The following is a 17,942-nucleotide window of genomic DNA, read 5'->3' on the forward strand; positions in this document are numbered from 1 at the left end:
TCTTAGTTTTCCACAACCTGAATGTGAGGATTCACATATTTTCCATTGGAAGAGTTTTTACCAATAAATATATATTAAGGAAAACATCAAGAACAAGGTTTTTAAAAATTCAGTCATTTTTTGTGACTGTTTCTGGTTGAATCTGAGAAGTTGTGCATTTAAAGAAGTCATATGGGTTAGTTCTTGGATTCTCTTAGAAAAATGAAAAAAGTCTTTAAGGATCATATAAATATTCTACATTTCCTTTTGTTGTATTCTTTGTGATGACTTACATTTTATTTTATAAAATATAGCACCTTGTATTCTGTGATTATTAGTTTCTCTTTTTTTAAAGGAGGAATTCATCTTTTTTATGGGGAATAATTGGTAAATATAATGGGTTGCATACGAAGAAAATCATTATAGATGTGGAAGAATGTAGACAACCTCAAGTTACTACTGATATAACTCCTGGTTGTAGTTGCCTAATAGCAATTAAGTTGAATTATTTATTTTTAGTCAATTGTGTTCATATATTATACTTTTGATTTGAAGAATACTCTGCTAGACTTTTGAAAGCCTACTGGTTTGACTTAGTCTGAAATTTAAGTTGTTGGGTTTTTAAAAAATTACACCTTTTAACTATAGCCTGTGTTTTGGTGTGGCAAGTCAGTAATTGCTCTTTGTTCTATTTCAGATCCCTGCATGTCACTGAGTCCACCATGCTTCACAGAAGAAGATAGATTTAGTCTGGAAGCTCTTCAAACAATACATAAACAAATGGATGATGACAAAGATGGTGGAATTGAAGTAGATGAAAGTGATGAAGTAGGTGGAAAAATTTCTCTTGTATTCTCATAACACTCAATGAGGTTTTAGTATTAAATTTTCCCATTATTTCTCATATGACTCAACTTCTTCAACATCTTTTGATTTTCTCTTTACATTTTAATTTTACCCTCTCTATTTACATGTTTTTCTTTGTTTTTTCTTCATGTGTATATATATATTTTTTTGATATTATATAATTTTTTTAAATTTTAATTTATTTTTTCAAATACATTTGTCTCTGCCTACCCCCCACCACTTTCCCTTGCCCCCTCCCTCCTTCTCTCTCTCAGCTCTTCCCCTTTGGTTTTGTCCATGAGTCCTTGCTATGTGTTCCTTGACTTTCTCCTTCCCTTCCTTTTCCCCGCCCCCCCCCCCCCCCCTCCTTCCCTCTTGTCTCTGTTATTGAGTCTACCCAGTTTTCTAAGAATCTTTAGTCTCATGTTCTTGGATTTCTCGAATGTGTATTTTATTTTGACTCTATCCTTTATCTGTTGCTACTTTACAAATACCTCAAAATGTAATGGCTTAGAATTGCAACAGTTTATTACTTCTTCTGATTTTCTGGGTTGCCTGCTTAGCTGAGCACCTTTTCTGTTCCCCAGAGTTTGGGCTGAGGCCTCTATGGCAGTTCTACTCAGTTGGGAGCTCTTGCTGGGGCTGGGATATTTAACATGCCCTCTTATCCCTCACAGTCTCTCTCCATGTGACCTGTTATCATTGCGGAGTCTAGCTCCAGCTCCCTTACAGTATGGCAGCTGACTCCCAGGCGGCAGTGTTCCAAGAAAACAAGTTCCCATGAGAAAGTGCTTATTATGTCTGTGCTTGCCAGTGCCTGTTAATATCAAAGTGGCTAAAGCAAGTTTTAACTAAACTCAGAGTCCATGTGGGAGAGGGTTATACAGGGCACAAATTCCAGGAGATGTGGTTTATGGGGGGTTACTTATATAATAATCTACTTATATACACTGTACAAGTAAATAATGTTTTATTTCTTATTTTGTAGTGTTTTTATTGTATTTTTTCCATTACCATTTATTCCCCTTATACATCCACATCCCCACAACCACCACAGTTATCCATGTCCATGAATCCTTTTTCCTTTTTGCTTGATCCTTCTACGCCCCAATCTCTCCCCTCCCAGAGCTGTCAGCCTGTTCTATATCTATGAATCTGTCTCTATTTTGCTTGTTAGTTCAGTTTGTTCATTAGATTCCACATATGAGTGAAATCATATGATATTTGTCTTTTCTCTGACTGGCTTATTTCACTTAGCATAATGTTTTTCAGGTCCATCCATTTTTACAGCCAAATAGTACTCCATTGTGTATATGTACCCTAGCTGTTTTATCTAGTCATGGATGGACACCTGGGCTGCTTCCAGATCCTGGAGATTGTAAATAACACTGCCGTGGACATAGGGGTACTTATATTCTTTCAAAATAGTGTTTCAGGTGTCTCTGGATAAATTCCCAGAAGTGGAATCGCTGGGTCATATGGCAGATCCACTTTTAATTTTTTGAGATATCTCCATAATGCTTTCCACAGTGGCGGCACTGACCTGCATTCTCACCAACAGTGCAGAAGGGTTCCCCTTTCTCCACATCTTTGCCAGCACTTGTTTGTTGATTTATTGATGGTAGCCATTCTGACAGGTGTGAGGTGATATCTCATTGAGGTTTTAATTTGCATTTCTCTGATGATTAGTGACATTGAGCATCTTTTCATATACCTTTGGCCACTTGTATGTTCTCTTTGGAGAAGTGTCTCTACAGGTCCTTTGCTTATCTTTTAATTGGATTGTTTGTTTTTTTGATGTTGAATTTTATAAGTTCTTTATAAATTTTGGATCTTTAACCCCTTATCAGATGTATCGGCAAATATGTTTTCCCATTCAGTGGCTTGTCTTTTTATCTTGTTGATGGTTTCCTTTGCTGTGCAAAAAATTTTTAGTTTGATGTAGTCCCATTGTTTATTTTTCCTTTTGTTTCTCTTGCCTTAGGACATATATCAGGAGAAACATATATCAGGAAAAATACTGCTACAAGCAATGGCCGAGATTTTACTGTGTATGTTTTCTTCTAGGATTTTTATGGTTTTGTGTCTAACATTTAAATCTTCAATCCATTTTGAATTTATTCATTTTTGTGGCATAAGAAGTAGGTCTAGTTTCATTTTTCTGCGCTTATCTCTTCAATTTTCCCCCTACCATTTATTGAATAAACTTGTTAGCCTATTGTGTGTGCTTGCTTCCTGTGCCAAATATTAATCGACTATAAAGGCATGGGTTTATTTCTGGGCTTTCTAATTTATTCCATTGATTTATGTGTCTGTTTTTATACCAGTACCATGTTGTTTTGATGACTGTGGCCTTATGTTGAATAGTATAGTTTGATATTAGGTAGCTTGGTTTCTCTAACATTATTCTACTTTCTCAGGATTGCTTTTGCTATGCAGGGCCTTTTGTGGTTTCATATATGTTTTTAAAATATTTGTTCTAGTTCTGTGAAATACACCATTGGTATCTTGATAGGAATAGTATTGAATTTATAGATTGCTTTGGGTATTATGGACATTTTAATGATGTTAATTCTTCTATCTGTGAACATGGTATGTGCTTCCACTTATTTATATCTACTTTAATTTCTTTCTTCGGTGTCTTATAGTTTTCTGAGTACAGGTCTTTTACATCCTTGGTAAGATTTATTCTTAGCTATTTCATTATTTTTGAAGCAATTATAAATGGGGTTGTTTTCTTAATTTCTATTTCTGATAGTTCATTAGTGGCATATAAAAATGCAACTGATTTCTGGATATTAATTTTGTATCCTGCTACTTTACTGAAATCATTTATTAGTTCTAGTAATTTCTTGGTGGAGTCTTCAGGTTTTTCTGTGTACAGTATCATGTCATCTGCAAATACAGTTTCACTTCTTACTTTCCAATTTGGATGTCTTTTATTTCTTCTTCTTGTCTGATTGCTATGGCTAGGATTTCAGGACTATGTTGAATAAAAGAGGTGAAAGCAGTCATCCCGGTCTTGTTCCCAGTTGTAAGGGGAACACTTCCAGTTTTTGCCTGTTGAGTATGATGCCGGCAGCAGATTTATCATATATGGCCATTATTATGTTTAGGTATGTTCCCTCTATTCCCACTTTAGTGAGTTTTTATTACAAATGAGTGCTGCATTTTATCAAATGCTTTTTCTGTATCTATTGATGTGATCATATGATTTTTATTCTTCATTTTGTTTATATGCTGTATCACATTTATTGATTTGCAAATGTTGTACCAACTTTGAATTCCCACAGTGAATCCTGCTTGATCATGGTGTATGATCTTTTTGATGTATTGCAGTATTAAGTTTGCTAGTATTTTGTTGGTGATTTTAGCATCTATGTTCATTAGGGATCTTGACCTATAGTTTTCTTTCTTTGTACTGTTTTTATATGGTTTTGGAATTAGGATAATGCTGGCTTCATAAAATGAGCTTGGTCGTCTTCCCTCCTCTTGAATTTTTTGGAATAGTTTGAGAAGGAGAGGTGTTAGTTCTCAGGATGTTTGGTAAAATTCACCTGTGGAGTCATCCGGTCCAGGGCTTTTGTTTGTGTGGAGGTTTTTGATTACTGCTTCAGTTTGCTAGGTGCAGTCTATCTATTCAGAGTCTCTAATTCTTCCTGATTTAGTTTTGGAAGATTGTATATTCCTAGGAATTTATACATTTCATCTAGGTTGTCCAATTGGTTGGCATATTGTTGTTCATAATATTTTTTTACAATCCTTTGTATTTCTTTGTTGTTAGTTGTTATTTCTTCTCTTTCAGTTCTGATTTTATTTATTTGGGTCCTTTATCTTTTTTTCTTGATGACTCTTGTTAAAAGTTTGTTAGTCCTGTTTATCTTTCAGAGAACTAGCTCTTGGATTCATTGATCTTTTGTATCTTTTCTTAGACTCTATTTCATTGATTTCTTCTCTGATCTGTATTATATCTTTCCTTCTACTCACTTCAGGCTTTGTGTGTTTTTCTTTTTCAAGTTCCTTTAATTGTAAAGTTAAATTGTTTATTTGAGCTTTTTCTTGTTTTTTGAGGTAGGCCTGGAATGCTATGAATTTCCCTTTATGACTGCTTTCCCTTTGTCTCACAGATTTTGGGTCGTTGTGTTCTCATTTTCATTAGTTTCAGGGTATCTTTTCATTTCTCTCTTGATCTCATTGTTGACCCATTCATTGTTTAAGAACGTTATTTTTTTCTCCATATCTTTGTGTATTGATTTCTAGTTTTATAGCATTATGGTCAGAGAAGGTGCTTGATATGATTTTAGTCTCCTTAAATTTATTGAGACTTGTTTTCTGTCCTAACATGTGGTCTGTCCTAGGAAATATTCCATGTGCACTTGAAAAGAATGTATATTCTGCTGCTTGGGGGTGAAATGCTCTGAAGATATCAATTAAATCTATTTGATCTAGTGTGTTGTTTAAGGCTGCTGCCTCTTTGTTGATTTTCTCTCTGGAAGAGCTATTCATTGAGGTAGACAGGGGAGTTAAAATCCCCAACTTTGACTGCATTTCTGTCGATCTCTCCAAGCTGTGCACCAAGGCTGTTTTACTAGCACTGGGCCTAGGGGAGGATCAGTTGAGGATCAGTTGAGGATCAGTTAAGGATCAGTTAAGTCTCAGTGCTCCAGAGATCTGCCTTTGCTGTTAGGGTTAATCACTGAAATAGCCTCCAGCTGTACTCAGCAGCCTGGCTTAAGCTCCACAGGGTGTGGTGAGAGGGATTCCTGCAGGTGGGGGGCTATTGCTCAGCTCCCTCCCCAACCTTCTGCTCCTCCGTCCTCCCTCCGTCTGATGCTACCTGGAGGGGAGTGCTCTGCCTGACAAAGATGGCTTCTGCAGTATGGGGAATGGCAGAGTGGCTCAGCACTGGGATCCTGGTGCCTAACCATTGAGCTCTTTCCCCAGAGCCACCAACCCCAGTCTTTCCGCATATGTCTCTGGTTCGTTCTGCCCACCTTCTGCTGGAGCTCCGGGTAAGTGGCTGCAAATGAAATATTGTGTGTTGGCCTTTTAAGAGGGTCTTGGTGTCTCTAGCTGTCTCTCCCCGGTGGACAGAGACCCCACTGCTTTTCCCAGCTGGATGTTATTTAGGTTCCTTTCCTGGTTCTGGGGTTCTAGGCTGGGGAGCCTAACTTCGGGTTTAGACCCCGCGCTTCTCAGGGGGAACCCACATGGCCCCTGAAATACCCCTCCAGAACTTAAGTTGCCACCCATGCAAGCCCAGCCAGCTTTTGTGCACCTCTCTGCTCCCTACCAGTCTCATTGTAGTGATGCCATTTTTCTGTAAGTCCTTGGTTATAAGACTTCTCTCCAGCTAGTGTTCAGTTGTTTATTCAGGATGATTTTTCTATATTTCGTTGTAATTCCTGTTTGGTCCTGGGAGGAGGTTAGTATATCTTCCACCTACTCAGCTGCCAGTTTGGAGAGTCAAATAATGCTTTATTTCTTAAGCGTGCTCATCGTCCCCTTTCATCTGGGGTTCGTCTCGGTTTCTGCATAGAAGTTGTTTTCTTTATTCCTCTGTGGTTTCATTCTTACCAAATCCCTTGGTTATTTTTGAGTCCTCTTCAACCTTTTTGTTGTATTTGTCACTGTTGAAATGCTTGTCTTTTAGTTTATATGATACTCAATGATGTTATTTACTATATTGTTAGCTAATATTATAGAACAGTGACATCTTCTTATCATATTGTCATTTAATCACATTGTTATCTAACAGTAACATTCTCTAAAGATCAATTCTTAGCCTGATGTATAAAGTATTTACATTAAGAATACTCATTTATTTTAAGGTTACTGTTGATTCCTCTATCCCTAAGCCAGTCCAGATTCCTGTGTGTGTGTGTGTGTGTGTGTGTGTGTTTAATTCTGCCTGACATCTTTTGAGGGCTTTACTTTTGCTTTCAACAAGTCTGCCTAAAACAAAATCCCATCACTCCTCTTTGAAATCCCTCGCTTTTGAATGTCACTTCTGGACCTACTTCTCCTCAATTCATATTCTTCTAAATCAGGAATGGGCAGATTTTTTCTGTAAATGACCAAGTTGTGGGTTGAAATGTATGCTCTCCATAAACATATTTTGAAGTCCTTATCTCCACTATCTCAGAATGTGCCTTCATTTGGAAATAGGGTCATTTCAGATGTAATTAGGTAAAATGGGGACATACGGATGTAGCATGGGTGTTTAATCCAAAATGATTGGTGTCCTTATAAGAGAGAACATCTTGTTGGAGACACGGACACAGGCGAGAAGATGACCATATAACAGCGGAGGCAGAAATTAGAGTTAATGCAGCTATACGTTGAGGAAGGACAGGGATTGCTGGTAGCACCACAAAGTAAGGGAAAGGCATGGAACAGACTCTTTCCCTAGGGCCTTTGAGAGAGCATGGTGCTGCTGACACCTTGATTTCAGACGTACAGCCTCAAGAACTGTGAGAAAATAAACTTCTGTTGTTTTAAGCCATTTAGTTTGTGGTACTTTGACACAGCAGCCCGAGGAAACTATACAGGCCAGCTATTAAATATTTTAGATTTTATGGGTCATGTCATCTGCATTGTAACAACTCAGCCTTCCCAGTGTAGTGCCAAGGAGCATAGACAGTGACATTACATGACCTAATGGGAATGGCTCTATTCCAATAAAACTTTATTTGCAAAAATAAGCAGCAGGCTGTGGCTTGCCAACCCTTGCTAGAAATAGAAGCTTGTGTTCTTAAAATTTATTTATTTTCTTTCTTTTTCACTTAACTGTTTTAGCTTATTTGCTTGCTGCGTTTTACTCCAGGCCAGCTATTTTTAACTGGTAGGCCTCGGCACATAGGTGTGCTGCACAAAATTTTAAAACATGAAATACCTGACTAGTCAAGGGCACTGACCTCTTTTCCCTTAGACTGTCAAATTAAAAAATGACAACAGCCAACACAACAAAACTATTTGGTATGAATAATCAAAATTATACTTATTTTTATTATCAGATCGGCAGAAGTATTTTTGGATGTGCTGCAGAATTTTAGTGATTAGTTTATGTGTGCCATTAGATGAGAAAGGTGGAAAATCGCTGATCTAGGTATTTATTTTCTTGTGGCTAGATTATTACCTCTAAGATTTTCCCCTTTAATCCATTATGAATATCACTTTGAGAGTGTTTTTCTTTAGTTAGACAATTTAACAGTGATTTCTTAGTGTTTACTATATCAGATACTAACTCTACAGTTTTATATTTAACATCTCTAAATTAACCCACTTCTGCTTACTGAGATTATCTCTTCTCATTTTGGTTAGAGCTCAGTGGTATTAATATTAGAATCATGGCTTTCAGTTCTGAAAGTCCAATTTATTTCATTCATTTGTGGAACCACAGATGATAGGCTAATCCTCTTTTATATTGTGTTTCCAACTTAAAAAGTATTTGAAGTATTTAAATATACTCTTACTTGTCATCAGGTAGAATGAGTGAAATGACATTGATGGGTTGAGTTTTACTATTACTGGAAACCAACATAGAGTAGTTGTCATTTATTGTGAATCATTTTATTATATTTAGTGATTCATTCTTTCAACATCATCACCATTTTTTTCTTTCTCCCAATACACGCACGCGCGTGCACACACACACACACACACACACAGATAAGATATAGGATTACTTTTAGTAATAATATTCCAGATTATTAGTGATGAATAGTTCCTTCAAATCTTCTCAAGATTGTCTAAGTGGTATATTTTGTTGTTAATATAATTGTTAAAGAACTTGAATTAAATATGCTAACATAAATTCTATTAGCCCATAAATTATTATAATCTATATAAATTATGGAATAAATAGAATTTGTTAGCATGTTTGATACTTTTCATAGACAAAATTGTTTTCTAGGCTAGATGACTTTTCTTAAAGTTATTGTTGTACATGTTCTTAGTCATTTATAGTATAACTGTATTAGTTTTATTAAACAAATTCCATGCCAACTCTGAAGTATGTAGTATTTATTATATGAATTGTATATGTAGTTTTATAACTATGTCTAGCAATTCAATTGGAGATAACTTTTCACATTAAACTTTGTGGTACTGCCACGAAAGGACATAATTTTAAGTTACTACACTGATGGTGCTTAACCTTTCGATTTTGACTTTACTTGGGACCTAATCATTGTTTAGCATTGTTTTAGGTTAAGACACCTATTAATGCCGAGGGGTTATTTAGTGGGGAGGGAGAAGTGAGACTAGAAGAGCACATATGGTTAATGAGGAGTCTTAGTATTATAAAATGTTTGAAAAGATTGGTATACATTTTCACTTTTAAAGATGGAATAGTTTTAGATAGCACAGTTCAAAAGTTAAAAATTAATTTATTGAGATTGGTTAATTTCATACCTAGAATAAAGCTAGATTCTTTATTTTAAAAACCTACATAATAGAAATTACTTTTGTTATTGACATATGAAGTTATAAATATTGTTACTATGGGGTGTTGTCTGGCACCAGTCAGGTCTTTAGTTCTCCAGCACCAACTGGGTGTCCAACAATTCAGTTTAATTCTGTCACTGTCTACCTGGAGTACTGTCAGATCCCACAGGTTACAGGGCTGAGTTTCACAAGACTGCCCCCACTTCAGATGCCATTCACAAGTCTCTGGCCATGTGTCCTTCTGACTGACCTGCTGTCAACCTGGGGTTCCCATGATCCCTTTCTCAGATTTCGTATTTTGCTGGAATGGACCACAAAACTCAGGAAAACACTTTACTTATGTTTACTGGTTTTTAAATGAAGGACATACAGTTCCAGAACAACCAAATGGAAGAGATGTATAGAACAAGGTATGGGAGGAAGGGCGTAGCGCTTCCATGCCCTCTTGGGGCAGGCCACCCTCCCAGCACCTCAGCATGTTTACCAGTCTGAAAGTGCCCTGAATCTCTAAGTTTAAGAGTTTATTTTAATAAAGCTTAGTCTCCTCAGAGGTCAGGGGGGTGGGACTGAAAGTTCCAGCCTTAATCACTCAGTCCTTCTGGTGACCAGTTCCATCCTGAGGCTGTTTTAGGAGACCAACCCCAGATAATCTCATGAGCATAAACTGAGGACAGATGACTCTTCTATAATGCCATAACTGGTGTGGCTTAGTTGGTTGGAGCGTTGTCCAGTAGGCCAGTAGGTCGCCGGTTCGATCCCTGGTCAGGGTCAGAAAATTCCAAGAGTTTTGAGAGCTCTGTACCAGGGACCAGGGAAAAAGACCAGATATACAGGGTCCAGCAGAAGTAAGGCCTGCTTGAGTGTGGTTGGTAGGGTAATAATATGGGTATAATAATTTATGATTTTAATTTGAACATTTCACTTAAAATATAATATAGTGTGCTTGAGTGTCATATTGTTATGGTAAAGAATTACATGCTTATGATTTTGTAATAAAAGATTTTGTATTAACAAAGGGGTGTTGTTTGTACCAGACCCCAGTATTATATCACAATTGCAAAAATTGTTATTTTATCACAATTTTGTAAAAATATTTGTTGGAAAAACAATTAGCAAAAATTCACATTTTCTTAATCATTAAAAATACCTTCACAGGAAAGATCTGTCAAAATTGTAACTATATGTAGAGAGGTATCAGGAAGTTTATGCAGATATTTGACAGCTCTTTTAATGTATTTGGTTGCATAACAGTTCCTAGAATTACAATTTATTTTCATCTTTTTTTACCTCATCATGAGATGCTAAATGCTGAAATGTGCAAAGTGTTACTATTACCACTGTGCCAAACAAAGCAAGCATGCATGGAGGTACAATTTATATGTTAATGGAATTCTTACTGAGTCTTAAATTTCAGTGGAATTCTAAACATTTGTAAAATGAAAAAGTTAGAACCAAACACTTTATGTTAAAAAGTATATTAAAAGAACTTAGAATTTTATCAGTGTAGTATGTGAACTTTGTTTGAAAACAGTTATCTTTCTCTCTGTTTTCTATATTAGTATTTAAAATAAAATACAACATGCCTTTATATTTTATTAGAAACTAAGATAATGTAGAAATCTGTTCAGTATGGTAGTGACTAGCCATATTTGACTGTTGAGCACTTAAAATTGAGATGTGTTGTAAATGTAAAAAGCATGTCAAATTTTGAAGATTTATGTGAGAAAAATCATGTAAAATATCTGAATGTTAAAATAATGATTATAGTAGGAAATGATTCTATTATGGACATACCAGATTACCTGAAGTGTAACATAAAATTAGTTTTACTTGTTTCCTTTTACTTTTTAGTGTAACTTCTAGAAAGCTTAAAAAACATATATCATAGTTTATTTCTGTTAACACTGATGTAGAAACTATGGTGTGTTGCGGCCTGGAAGAAATGAGTTATTAATTCTGCTGTTCTTGGACTGTTTTGGTGCCTTCAGTTCATTGTAGCTACATCTTGGTTTGTATTTTTTGTGGAAGTGTCTGTTTTTTAAAGAAGTAAATAGTAATACTGTTGTGGACCTCTAGCAGCCCTAAGTAAGAGACTTCATGGCTTTAATAGGAAACTGTAGTAAAACATTTAAAATGCTTTTATTTCTTGTTGTAATTATTGGTTTGAAATACTGCTTTTTGTAAAATTTAGGAAAAATATTTAGCATGTTAAAATGCTGGTTGAAAACTTAATTTTTTTTCTCTTTAGTGCCCTCCGGTTTTGTTTTTGTTTGTTTTTTTGGGGGGTGATCATATGATAAAGTATTTACTTCGCTAGTTTATTCATCCATTTAATATGGAGCTAATACTTGAGGGTCTATTACATGCCAGATACTCAAATAGATATTGGAGTATGTTAGAAACAGACAATATTTGTATAAATCTTTAGACTGTTCAGCTAATGTTCTGTTTGTGCTGTAGGAAGGCAGACTAAACAAAGAGCTAAATAAGCTAGGAAAGAGGGCTCCAGTCAGCTGGATGATGGGTGGCTTTAATTTTAAATAGGGTGGTCATGGTAGGTCTCATTAAGAAGGTCACACTTAGAAGTATACTGTGTGCAGTACTGGACGAATAAGAGAGTAAATATCTGACGATTTTCCAGAGTTATTTTGAAACTGAAATTGGAGGGTGTAGGAGTTCTCAGATTAGGAACACGGTGGAAAGCTTTTGCTCTCTAGGTCATTATCTTTTGGCCCATGATTAAAAAAAAAGATTAGATGTTAATATATGTGGAATCTCTGACCTGTTTAGATTGAGTTGCTTATTACAGTCAAGTTTGCATGTTCTGTTAATATTGAAGATATTTTGGAAAGTGGGTACTTGATCAACAAATAATTTTAATAAGACAAATGAACGGCTTTACTGCTCTGAGCGCTGCAGTAGGAGTCAGTGAGAATTCACATTGTTGTTCCTGCTTTGTGACTGAAAAATTTATAGTTTTTAGTGTGTGTGAACTTTGTTCTTTTTCCTTTTAAATTTTAAAAACTTCCTTCTCTCTTTCTAATTTTTCTTTTTTTATCTGTTTTCACCTTTTCATTGATGTCATTCAGAATAGTTTCAGAGTTTTGTTCTTATCACTTTGTTTGATACATAGGCAACTTTAAGGTCAACTTATATGAAAAATATCATTGTATCTGGTATTTCAATTTTTCTTATGTTAGCTATTCTGTCTAAAAACCTTTTTTATCATTTGTCTAGACACTTCAGAGAACTTAGGTAACAGCACAGTTGTATCTGTATCTGGAACAAGGAAGAGTCACTTACGAAAATTGGCAAAAGTAATGGTAGAAAAAATGGTAGAAAATACTTTACAAAATAGGATCAGTGAGTTTTGAATTAATGAGGAGTACTGTTTCTAAAGGAATGAATTCATGTGTTTTTATCTTCTCTGTTAAAAATGTAACCCGTTAGTTATCTATTGTTGTGTAACAAATTTCTCCCAAAGGTAGTGGCTTACAACAATCTACATGTATCATCTCGTGGTTTTTGTGGTCAGAAATCCAGGTGCAGTTTAGCTGGGTCTTCTGGCTCTGAGTCTCATGCAAACTACAGCTAAGATGTCAGCAGGTGTAATAGACACTGTGGAAAGCAACATGGAGGCTCCTTACATAATTAAAAATAGAACTAACGTATGACGCAGCAGTCCCACTTCTGGGTATTTATCTGAAGAAATCCAAAACACTAACTTGAAAAGATGTATATATCCATATGTTCACTGCACATTATTTACAGTAGCGAAGATTAGGAAGCAACCTAAGTGCCTATCAGTAGATGATTGAATAAAGATGGAGTACATAAGTGCAATGGAATATTACTTGGCCATAAAAAGAATGACATCTTACCATTTTTGACAACATGGATGGTGTAGATAGTTTTATGCTAAGTGAAAGAAGGCATACAGAGAAAGACAAATATCATGATTTCACTTATATGTGGATTCTAAAAGACAAAATAAGTGCATGAAATAGAAACACACTCATAGATACAGAGAATAAACTGATGGTTGCTAGATAGGAGCAGGTTTGGGAGCAGACTGGGTGAAAAAGGTGAAGGGTCTGAGAAGTACAAATGGGCAGCTAGAAAATAGCTGCAGGGGGTGGAGTACAGGACAGGGGATGCAGTCAGTGCTTTGTAATAACTTTGTGGTGCCAGGTGGGTGCTAGACTTGTCGGAGGGCCACTTCGTAACTGACACAGATGTCTCACCGCTATGCTAGACACCTTCAGCTAATATAATATTGAACGATAATATTGAATGCCAACTCTAATTGGAAAGTAAAAAGAATATTTTTAGATCTGTACAGTTTTTCATTAAAAATTGTGTCCCATTCCTGTGTCATTAATTGTTAATTTACCTTACCAAGAGTTTCATATTAAATGCTGTCACAGCCTGGAGCGGGGCAGAGGAGTGGGAGTGTGAAGCGGGGCGGCATCTGCACCCCTTCAGCTCCAGCGCGAAGGCACTGCCAGCCCCGCGCCTCTCCGCCCCCTCCCGTACCGGGCCTTTTCAGGAGCCCAGCGCGGCGCTGCATTTACATAATATATTTCTGTGAGAGTTTAGCACATTTCACATATTGGCTCATCTTTTAAAAGGTCTCTGGGTTGGGGTGGGTACAGAACCCGTTTATTTCCATTTCACAAATGAATTAAATAAAATTATACCTTTACTGTAACATTAATAACTCTGTCCTATATATTGTCATTAGAGATAGGGTGATTGCATAATTCATCATCCAAACTGGAATACTGAGGCTTATTGAGAGTAAAAGAGGGTGCTGTTAATGATTACACCAGGCCAGTGGGTGCATATGAGGACTGTCCCAGGCAAATGGGGCTTTGTCATTACTTTGCTCTGTGTCTTATCACAGACTGCGTTCTGTTGTACTTACCTTTATCTGGATCTCACTCCTTCCCTAAGTTGTTATTAAATTGACCTAAGCGGTGTGCCAAGGTTTGTGCTATTAGTAAAGCTTGGCTCTATTTCAGTTTAATATATCACCCTAAGCCTTTTTATATAGTGTAATTTTTCTAGCAACATGGCGGAGATTTGTTTTTTCTTTTTTCTCCTCTTTCATAAAGGTAAGTGCTTTTTTGGTGTGTTTTTATTTAGTCTCTAAAAAGAATATAGCTTAACAATATTTTCTATATTACATTTTTAAAAAGATTTTATTTATATTTTTTAGAGAGGGGAAGGGAGGGAGAAAGAGAGGGAGAGAAACATCAATGTGTGGTTGCCTCTCATGTGCCCTACACTGAGAATCAAACTAGCCACCCTTTGGTTCGCAGGCTGACACTCAATCCACTGAGCCACACCAGCCAGGGCTCCATATTAATTTAAAATAATACTCGTTGACCCTTTCTTTGGTTTGTAGAATTAAAAAGAAATTTAGTAGTAATTTTCCTGGTTTTCCCAAATTTTCATATCAGACTCTCATTTATATAATAGTCTAAATTTTCCTATGCACCTATTCAGTGTTTGGCCTGCCAGAATTTCTCCCAGGATGTAGTGTTGCAGTCATAATCACATTGTCTTAAGAAGACTGTTGGGCTCTAGAAAGCTGTTTTGGTGGGCTTGAAGTAAGGTTCTGTGCTGTATCATAGAGATGTTAAGTGAATTGTTTTTAGCCTTATGTAACCTCACTGTATGTTGACTATAACATCATGGTTTATAAAGCATTTATACTGTCTCAGGTTATCTTTAACGATGCGTGTGGGTTTTTATTTTATTTTATTTTTTGAGATAGGGAAGACAGGTGGTATCCTATTTTGTAGATGAGGAGACTGAGGGTTAGAGTGAAGTGTCGATAAGTTGCTTCTTACCATCCTCCCTGACTTTTTTACGGTGTTGTTAGGTCTTGGAGCGCTGAAATTGTAGGACTCGATTGATAAAGTGCACTTTTATTTTGTAAACTGAAGAAATATTTTACCTTGATTCTGAAAGTGTTTAAAATAATTATAAAAAATATTTAGAGCATTTTATTTTAATTGCCCGTCCTTGCCAACCGACCTTTTAAAAAACAATTTATATCTCATAGTAGCTAGAATTTCTTTCAGGTCTTAACCAAAGACATACAGGAATTTTTGCGGAATTTTGAAAACTTACTTTTTTATCCTCACCCAGGGACATGCTTATTGATTTTAGAGAGAGGGGAAAGAGGGAGAAAGAGAGGGAGAGAAACACTGATGTGAGAGAAACATCAGTTGGTCGCCTTTCATAGGTGCCTGCCTGGGACCTAACCTGCAACTAGGCAGTGTGCTCTTAGGGGGAATCGAACCTTCGATCCTTCAGCCGGAGGGACTATGTCCAACCAACTGAGCCACATGGGCCAGGGTGAAAAATTACTTTAAAAATCAAATAGTTTATTTTTGTTTTGTTCTTATTTTCTTTTTATTTTGTTTTCCCTCATCCCCTCAAGGGCTTGGGAAGTATGCCTACATTCTTGTCTAAGGGCGTTGTTGACCAGTTAAAAACAGAACACACCTAATATTTTAAGTTCCAATTTATATGTGCAGCACTCTACTAAATATGGGGCAAAATGAAGAATAAAATGAGCTTAGACCTTCATGAACTTACCATGTAGTTGAGCATGTAATGCCATAGATATATAAGACATATGGAGGGGGGACCCAAAAAGCCTGGAATTTATTTATGAAAAAATGTTTGTTTAGTCTTTCATGTTTAAGCTTCAGTAACCTTCAAAGTACTCTCCATTTGATGCAGTACACCTATTGAGACTTTTTTCCACTGCTTAAAACAGTTTTTTAACTTGTCAATTTTGATGCCTTTTAGTGCTTCTGCTGTTTTCTGTTTCACCCCTTCCATGTTGGCAAAATGTTTCCCTTGGAGGACTTTTTTCATCTGGGGAAACAAACAAACTAAAAAAAGGTAGCTTGCAGTTGGGTGAATAGGGAGAGTGGGGCACAGGGTCATCCCATTTTTGGTCAAAAACTACTGAACTCTCAGCCTGGTGTGGGCAGGTGTGCTCATAAATCACCCATCATGAAATGGGCAAACGTGTTGAGTCAAAAAAAGTTCACTGAAGCTGAACGCAGCCTCTCACAACAACACCAGCTGGTACACTGATGCAGATGGGTTCCTAGAACACCCACGTAGAGGGGGAAGCCTGTACTACAAGGGGCTCACCCTCCAGAAGGTAATTCCTTTTTTTGGGGGGGTCCCCCTCGTATTATGGCAAATTATATACTAGGAATACACATGAATCATGGAACTGCTCTTGTGTTTCAGAAGATAAAGTGCACATCTGTTTTTTCAGGTGTCCAGAAAAACTTGTGAAGGAGGAGTCCTTGAGATGGACCTTTGGAAATGGGTCTGGTTTTCACAGGTGTAGCTGGTAGGTAGGACATTCCAAGGTGAAGGTAGGTCAGGACAGGGAAAAGGCATCAGAGCACGAATATAGGGATACTCAGTAATGCAATAGTGAATAATTCAGTCTGACTTGAGTTTGGTGTTGTGGGGAATAGATAGTATTGAAATGTGCTTGCTTGATTTTTCTTCTTTCTGCTTCTGATCACTTCCGTGATTTCTTTGTTGTTCCTGCTTTTCTTGCACCCTTAAGTGTATGTATTCCTTAGACTTATTTTTTAAGACTTAATTTTTTTAAAGAGCAGCTTTAGGTTTACAACAAAATTGAGAGGGAGAAACATTTCATACATACCCTATACTCACACGCATGCATAGTGTCTCTCATTATCAGCATCACTCACCAGAATGGTACTTTTATTTTTTTTTTGAACCAGTGAGGCCATAATTTACTTTAGGATTTATTCTTGGTGTTGTACATTCTGTAGGTTTGGACAAATGTATAATGACATATTCATCATTATGATATCACGGAGTATTTTTACTGCCCTAAAAATCCTCAGTTATTATTGTTTGAGATATTTCTTCAGTTCTTTTATCTCTGTCTTTTCCTCTGGTATTTTTATTACATACATGTTATACTTTTGTTGTTGTCCCCACAATCCTTTGATATTTTGTTGTCTTTTTTTCCATCTTCTCTCTGCTTTTTAGTTTTTGAGGTTTCTGTTGTTGTATCCTCTAGCTCAGTTTTTAAAATATTTTATTTCATTTCTTTATTGTTATTCTGTTACAGTTGTCCCAGTTTTTCCCCCTTTGCCCTCCTCCTCCCGGCCCACCCCCCGCTCCCACAGTCAGTCCCCACCCCGTTGTCCCTGCCCACGTCCATGTCCACGGGTCATTCGTGCCTGTTCTTTGACTAGTCCCTTCTCCTTCTTTCCGCCATCACCCCATGCCCCCTCCCCTCTGGCTGCTGTCAGTCTGTTCCATGTTTCCATGTCTCTGGTTCTGTTTTGCTCAGAAATTTTTTCTGCAGCTGTATTCAGTCTACTAATAAGCCCATTTAAGGCTTTCTTTATTCCTGTTACAGTGTGTTTGATCTCTAGCATTTCTTTCTGGTTCCTTCTTAGGATTTCTATCCCTCTGCTTACATTGCCTGTCTGTTGTCCTGTACTGCCTACTTTATCCATTAAAGCCCATATCATATTAATTATAGTTGTTTTAAATTCTTGGTCTGATAATTCCTGCATCACGGCTGTGTTTGGTTTGATACTTGCTCTGTTTTTTCACATTGTGTTTTTTGCCTTTTTGTA

The 17,942-nt window shown here is 36.7% G+C and overlaps 1 protein-coding gene across 1 annotated transcript in view; it reads left to right on the top strand.

Annotated features, from left to right (window-relative positions):
• STIM2 (stromal interaction molecule 2) overlaps nt 1–17,942 on the top strand; it is a 137,629-nt gene that overhangs the window by 50,321 nt on the left and 69,366 nt on the right. The window contains exon 2 of the mRNA XM_054582022.1: nt 677–807. Coding sequence (XP_054437997.1) covers nt 677–807 — 131 coding nt within the window. The remainder of the gene's footprint in view (nt 1–676; nt 808–17,942) is intronic.

Source organism: Pteronotus mesoamericanus, unplaced genomic scaffold (assembly GCF_021234165.1).
Source record: "Pteronotus mesoamericanus isolate MK-2021 breed Mesoamerican mustached bat unplaced genomic scaffold, CSHL_Meso_final contig_68, whole genome shotgun sequence".
Lineage (NCBI taxonomy): Eukaryota > Metazoa > Chordata > Mammalia > Chiroptera > Mormoopidae > Pteronotus > Pteronotus mesoamericanus.